General features: G+C 34.8%; 1 protein-coding gene across 1 annotated transcript; it reads right to left on the minus strand.

The window, feature by feature from the left end:
* LOC123533831 (selenoprotein M-like) lies at positions 1–8,211 on the minus strand. The gene is made up of 4 exons (XM_053519446.1): positions 8,052–8,211; positions 4,922–4,992; positions 3,087–3,165; positions 1–2,111 (listed from the first exon to the last, which is right to left on the minus strand). Exons 1-4 carry the CDS (start codon positions 8,145–8,147, stop codon positions 1,929–1,931), a joined length of 429 nt encoding a protein of 142 aa, XP_053375421.1. The 5' UTR covers positions 8,148–8,211; the 3' UTR covers positions 1–1,928.

Genomic DNA, 8,211 nt, shown 5'->3' on the forward strand with positions numbered 1-8,211 from the left:
TTTATTTTCATTTTTTATTTTCTCCATTGCAAAGACAATCCCATTGACATAGTTTAAAAGACAATAAAAATATAATAAATAGCAAGAAAACATGTACGGAACCAATAAATCACACTTTGATGAAGTTCTGGAGAAAACAGGAGGCCGTTGAAGTACATCAGTCATCTGCAAGCCAGTGGCTTTCCGCAGACGACGTCATTGATACTTTCTCCCGCCCACTCTGATAGAACTTCAGCAAATGTGGTTTCAAAAGGGTCATATTTTAACATAATTTTTTGTTATAATATTGTAGTGTGATATACAGTATGGAGAAAATTACAATGTTAAATGATTACACTTTCTGCCTCAGCCATACAATGCATATATAATACAAATGTTACACATGCAGATCTAGTCAGTCTTTTTGTGTAATAAATAAAAATGTACACAACACAGATAATAAATTACTACAACAATATATTTTCACAAAAGCATTACACTTATCGTATAATGTATTGATGTAAAAAGCTGTGCAAAAGCACTAATATGCAGAAATACTTCTTTTTTCAACTAATACAGACCAGGAATAATGTATACATCTGTAAATCTATAAACTTTAAATGCGTATTTACAGCTACAATCACAATTAAATGCTATCCAGTAACAGCTGTTTGTCAAGAAATACTGTGTCTTTTTCAACGACCTTACAATTTATACTGTGTTAACTTATATATATGTAGTACTTTTTAAACAGCACTGCTTATACACACAAACACGCTTATTCTATGTTTACGCAGATACTGATTAGTAACGGTTCATATTTTTTAACATGAAATTTGAGAAATGATATAAAGTCGAACTTCGTTCTCTCAAACTCAACGGGACAATCAGAATTTGTTTCAAGTAATGGGTAGTTCGAGCAATCGAAAAATATACCTTATAAAGATATTATGCTGGGACCTAACGGTAAGTTCAAGCGACAGGTGGTGTACAAATTATCCGAGTTTGAGCAAGCGAAGATTTACTGTATTTCTAATTATCTGATGGCGTGTTTTTAACATTGCAGTTTGACTAGCGTAGTGACCAGCATTTGCACAGCATTTGCACAAAGGCAGGATATTAAATGTATTACATTATCATAAAGAAATATAAAAAGAGGCTCATACAATGGCGATAAAACAAATCAAATGCATCTTAATTTATTTCATTGAACACATTAAATGCTTCAAGCATTACTAGTATAAAATGTACATTAATCAAAAATCAATAGCCATCTCTTGCTTCAACATTCCGATCTATTCCTACTGTGAACAAAACAATATATCCCTTCCTCTTCCAACAATAGCACCAATATTACTATCTAGTCAGTACAAAACAGTTTATATTGCCATTTTGGTACACTTTCTATCCATATACCTTCAACTATAACAGATTTTAACCAATGATTCGCCGTCTTCATTAACTTTGCTTTGATAACTTTGTTTTGTTTTTGATGGGCCTAACGTCAAACATACACAATTATTTATCATATGGCAACTTTCCAGCTTTTGACGGTGGGCAAAGACCCCAGGTGCCCCTAAATACAACTTTTTTTATCACAGGCGGGCACCTGCCTTAATAAACAGTTTGCGATTTAATGTAATACTGTAATATATTCTTAAAAGCTTTTTGATTTCAAAATATGTGACTTGCAATATTATATACATCATATGTCTGTTTACAAACTAATCCACAACATGCACTTTTTTTACATTTACTACATCCATTTATAAGAGTGTTCATTCCATTAGCAAACAGTACGTATGCTTTACTTTCATTCAATCTAGCAAGAATACAGAAATTTTGAAAACCGTTACACAAAAAAAAACATAAGTAAAATATATGCACAGGAACAAATGATGCAAAAAGTGGCTGTTTAACCCAAAGAAAATGACTTTAAAATCAGTAACTTATAATTCTACTTTCTTCTCTGTTTCATCTGCTGTCTTTTCCAGTTCTTTTGTAGTTTTATAAAAAAGAGTACTTTGTTTGTCCTCATCAACTTCCTCATCCTCATTCGCCTTCTTTAAGAAACCGAGTTGGAGAAGGAGATCATTGCATTCTTGCCTAGATTTCCTATCTAACTCAATTTCCTGAAAAAAATATATGGGAAAAGTGCATAAAATGACAGAGAAAAAAAGGGAGATAACAATGTCAAGAAACAAAGGGAGGTAACAATGTCAAGACAACTGATTTCCCTTAAGTTAGTCCTTAGACACTGACAAAAATGATTCAATGTGTCCATGTAACCTGTAACTGTCGCAAAATAACAGATACAATTTTTTTCTATTAATACAATGACAGACACGCATGAAAATTAAATGTTTTTCACACAACACACCATTTTAAAGAAAATTAATATATCATTGCAGCTTATAAAATATAATGGCTGTTTTTTTAAAAATTTGTCAGCAAACATTGTTCCAGTTTTAGCAACAGTGTCCTTGACCTAAAATTCCAATAGTGGCCTCACAAAAAGTTACCTGTGGCTACGTAGTCTACATATTAATACTGAACAAAACAAGTAACTGAGCAGACATGGCTTTTTTTAAGTCGCCCAGATAAATCTTGCTACTCTTTCTACTAATAAAATTGACGTCTTTGGCAACTTTATCTGACTGGTCAATTATTGTAGTTCATTTTATGCACTGCTTTAATGCTTCTACAATCTTTGCCACCCACCCGCTTAGCTCAGTAGGGAGAATGCAGATCTACTGATCTCGGGGTCGCGAGTTCGATCCCTGGGTGGGTCATAAATATGTTCTCCATGACGATTTTATAAAAGACACTGTGTCTGACATCATTCATCCTCCACCTCTGATTCATGTGGGGGAAGTTGGCAGTTACTTGTAGAGAACAGGTCTGTACTGGTACAGATCCAGGAACAATGGTTTTGTTAACAGCCCGTTGTTACATAACTGAAATACTGTTGAAAAACAGTGTTAAACCCAAAACAAACAAAACAATCTTTGCCAACAACTTGAAAAGAAGCAGAACTTAATTTTTTAAGCAATTTTCCAGAATTTTAAGCCAGTTATCACAAATATAAATTCATAAGCTAGACTTACCTCTAAAATCTGGTTATCTTTATTCATAAGCTGAAGGACAGGAGGAGCTCCACCCTTTGGCTTAAATGTAGCATCGTGACTGTACAACTGTCAAGGATTCTTATGCAGTTTCCATACCATAAAGTGAGTGTTTGTTTTAATATATTGTAAACCAATTTACTAGTATTTTAAAACTAGAAGGTGTTTTTGTCACAAAAACATATGTCTCCCCTCTTTGTATTCCTTTAGCTCTGGCAGCCATTTTGTGCAGCGAAGCGCAAAGTGTCAACGATATGCATAACTAGGCTTGGTACTGATCACTCTTGTGAAGTTTCACCGAAATCCAGACAGCAATTTGACATGCGAAAGCCGGACAAGATTTTTCTATTTTTGGCTCTGGCGGCCATTTTGTGCAGCGAAGCGGAACGTGCCAGTGATATGCACAACTAGGGTTGGTACTGATCACTCCTGTTAAGTTTTGTCGAAATCCAGCCAGCAGTTTGACCTGTGAAAGCCAGACAAGAATTTTCTATTTTTAGCTCTGGTGGCCATTTTGTGCAGCAAAGTGGAATGTGCGAGCCAGGGTTTCCTCTGGGTCTTACTGACTTTGCGCCAACAAATTCGCCAATCAGAAAAAGTTTGCGCCAGTGGCTCCAAAGTTGGAGCCAGTAGTCTATGAGAGGTGATATACTATTTTTGTCAAGATATAATAACAATTGCGAAATGCACAAGTAGGCTGGCTTGGTACTGATCACTCCTGTGAAGTTTCGTCGAAATCGAGCCAGCAGTTTGACCTGTGAAAGCCGGATAAGCTAACAGCGGACGGACTGCGAAGGCAAAAACAATATGTTTCCCCCAAGTATGGGAAACATAATAAATTTCTATAAAGTTTTCAGTTTACCAATATACTCCCATTCTAAAATGTATTTAAATATCTAATTAATGTGTTATATAAACAGTTTTCAACATAAAATTATAAAAGGAAATGACAATAACAATGTAAATCAGTTACCAGTAGTAAACAACCAGGTAAAAGCTCAATAAAATGTATATACTTTTTTCATAACAGTCCTGTTTATTGACCAAAGGTGGTAACAGTGGGTTCGTGTTTTCTCAATATGAGTTTGCGCCATACATGGGTATATCTATATACTTTATCAGTTTAACTGAAGCTTCAAGATAATTGCATTTTTGCAAGTTGTGTCTTTGTATGCATACGAGAGACCAAGCGCCATCTTTGCAAATGATGTAATTTAACTTTGACCCCAGACCTCATCTGGCTGATATCCATCTGACTGATATCCCGGGGCAAACCTTAGTAGTCCTATTCTGTGGAACACTTGTAGAGGAAAATAAATGACTAAACTGAGTAAATCTTCTTGTGTTTCGAAAGTTTAATTAAGCTGACAAAGGTGGAGTCTGAATGAAATATACATTCAAAAGAACAGTCTCTAACACTTATCATGCTGTACATGATTGATTCTGCCTTTGTGACCAGTGTAGATCATGATCAGCCTGCACATATGTGCAGTCTGATCATGATCTGCACTGTTCGCTATTCAGTCAGTCTTCTTTTGGTATGCACCTCTATTAATAGTAAATGATAATATCAAGATTGAAATATCGACAAGTTTATTGTAGAAATTTAGCAGGGTAAGGACTACTTTTGGCTTATTTTAGCTATTTCATATAAACAGTTAAGTCAGCCGCAAAATTCATAATGAATCATTATTCTGATAAATGTGTTTCATTAATCATTGAAGTGGATGGTGAAGTTACAAACTAGAGCAGGGTCTGAGGATGCCGCCCTTGATGAAAGCTCAGATTCTGTAAAGCTCAGATTCTGTAAAGGATACAACAGAGGGATGTCCTCATAAATGAACTTCTTAACCTCTGGTAAACGATTCAATCGTCATCCTGAGCAGCTCTGAAATATATATAAACGAATTGTGACAAGTATTACATAATACCAAATAATACAGAAGTAGAATGAAATGTGAACAAAACATGTTTGTATACCCATGTATACATGTCTAAATTAAGGGTCACAAGCACCTGGATTTTTGTTAAAGGTCTAATTAAAAGTGATTTTTCTTTCTTTCATAAAGTGACTCCAGTAAATGGAGTCAGTTCCCAGCTGAAAAAGTAAGGCTTTTCCCACCAAATGGAAGGCAAATATTCCCCAAATTCAGTTGACAACAAGCGTGGCATACTGTCACTATATATGCCCATCACAGCAAATTACATTTGACTTTTAAAAATACTCCACTCATTGAGCAGACTAGTTGTGAATTTTCTCACTTGGCTAATTCAAGGGCCATAACTCCAGAACAACAAAGTCTATTTGCCTAGTTATCAAACCCTGTAGAGTCACAGTGACATTCTACCACCTGATGTCCTCCACGCTCAGTGATGTGTCTTACTCTACCATAGCTAATTTGATGTGTGGGGTAAAATGTTCATAAGGGTTGTAAACATGTACATGTGCACTTCATACACATAGTGATCAGAGTTAACAACACATTATCCTTAGGAATTTACACATGTTCATGCACCAGAATATTAGTGGGAAGTTGTAATGAAAAATTACAGCTCAAAAAACTATCACCACTTAGTACTTGTTGTTACTGATTTTGGAACTCTGAATGTGGTAGAGACTTCACTCAGAATGGAGGACATAGGGAGTGCATACTGTCAATTTTTAGTGTTTGAAGAGTGGATGCCGTCAGTTTTTGTGAATTTTAGTGAGTCAAAGGCCATAACTCCAAAGCCTCTAGTACAATCTGGCTGGTTATCAAATATGGCCAAGATATTATGCCCATAAACTTTGTGACAAAATTTGGTGAACACTGGATAGAACTTCTCAAGTTAGGACTAGTCAAAATAATTCGACGTTCAGATTGTTTTATATTTGTGACTGGCAATCTAAACGTCAAAACTTTGAAGGATCGAAATAATGGAGGATGAATCACAGTACACAGTCATGTAAAGTTATTGGTTTTATCGCTTGCGCATATTGGCATGTATACACAGTAAACGTTAATCATTTACTGTACATATATACATAGGTTTAAATCAGCAGAAGATTCGTAATTTCGGATATTATTTGATAATTTTTACATAAATCAGTGAGGAATTGAATCCCCTTTTGATACATGTAAGTTTTATTTGAATTTATGGCCAATTTGTGAAATAATCGGCATTTAGACCTATGGCATGTAAAGTGTTGGCAGCGATGACAATTTCATTGGAAATTGCTTTAACTATTTTGGTCTTTCGAGTGTTTGACGCGATTGGGGATATTGCCCATATGAAAAAATTATCTCAATATTTCCTAGGATCACGTCAAATTAGTTGGACTAAAGTTAGGCAACTGTCAATAAATTATTTTAAGTAATTCAAGGGCTTCAGAGATTCTAGTTCAATCTGGCTGGTTACTGAAGTTGGTCGATATATTATACCCATAAACATGACCAAGTTTGGTGGACACAGGATTAAAACTTCTCAAGACTAGGGTTGGATATCGTTAAGGACGAAGCGGTCCGATACCGATACCGATACCAACGAAACGATACGTATTTTTAACGATACCGATACCAAGCTTTGAAGTACATTACATAAGCAATGATTTGGTTAGTATTAAATACACACTTTTAAGTAGTTATACAGGAAAATTTGCTTTGATATATAAACATTTTAAGTCTGTTAAATTGATGTTGTACTAGAACTATGAAAGAGTAAAAAAATAAACATATCTTACAAACTAGAGTTTTCCAAAATAAAAAAAAAAAAACAGAGTAGATACGTCGCTCACTGTGCAATTTAAATCTAGGACTCACTGACTGTGGTAATGCTTGCTCAGCACTGACGAGAACTGTTAAATTCAACACTTACTAGCTTTCAAATTAACCCATTTAACAAGTCAGACTCATTATCACTCATGATAAATCTTCAACCAGGTTAACTAGTAATGTATTTAAAGTGCAACATTTTTTTCAACACAATTTTCATTGAAAAATAACCCTCAAAACGCTTGAAACAACCAACAATAACGTATTTCTATTAGTTCGCGAAAACCGATGACTTGTTTACGTAGTTTACAGCTTTGTTTCGTAACTTTTTATTCAAATCATTTTTTTTTTACTTGTTTTGATAGAATATGACAAAGAGCCAAAAAATGTCGCATGTTTTGCAATTAAGTATGATTTACGTAGTTTAAAACGATGGCAAAAGAAGTTTTTATAATAATATTTAGCATACGAAATTATTCGCAAGACCAGCTCTCCATGATACTCGGAGCGGTGTCACAGTAAACAATGTCGATGGCGTTATTACTGTGTTTCAAATACTATTTGCTTATTTTCTGCTTTCTTTTGCCACAGATTTGGTAATTATTTTGTTTATTTACTTTTATGGAAATACCGAAATCAGAACCGGTTCTTTACGAAACGGTATATACCGGTACTTTTCGAAGTGATTATTCGGTACGGTACCGATACCGGGAACCGGTATCCAACCCTACTCAAGACAGAGAGAGGATAAGGTCAATGTTCCAAATTTTTATTATTGAAATTAATAATTAATGGAAGCTGCCCGCCAGCCATTGGTGACTGCATAATATGTACTATTTCAGCATCTCACATAAATGTTGATTTTTAATTTTTTGTTTACTGTAAGTGGAACTGGTACAATGCCAAAATATCAAAAAAATCTTTAGTCGATATATCCCTGTGAGCCCCATAAAGAAAGCAAATTCATTCTCTTTGATTTGAAATGCAGGAAACTTTTATCCTCTATTACACAGTACAGCTCTAAACCTCGGAAAGAGGCGGCATCTATTGTACAGCTCTTAAAATTGCTTTCCTTATCGTCAAATTTAAGTATTGTCCGAGTACTATGCATATTCTTATATTGTGTATGTACCCAGAGTTTTCTAATGTCATTCAATTAACTACAAACCAACAAAACAATAACATAAATATTTACCTCAATAACTGCCTTAGCCACCTTTTGGTCCTTTACTTCATCTGAAATTACGAAAGTTGTTAGTAAGAGCAACGTCAGCACCCGGAAAGCCGCCATCTTAGAATGATATATTGGGCTTAATATATAAATCAATATTTTGACACGTTAGGTGCGTGAAGAG

The sequence above is a fragment of the Mercenaria mercenaria genome, chromosome 12 (genome assembly GCF_021730395.1).
Source record: "Mercenaria mercenaria strain notata chromosome 12, MADL_Memer_1, whole genome shotgun sequence".
Classification (NCBI taxonomy): domain Eukaryota; kingdom Metazoa; phylum Mollusca; class Bivalvia; order Venerida; family Veneridae; genus Mercenaria; species Mercenaria mercenaria.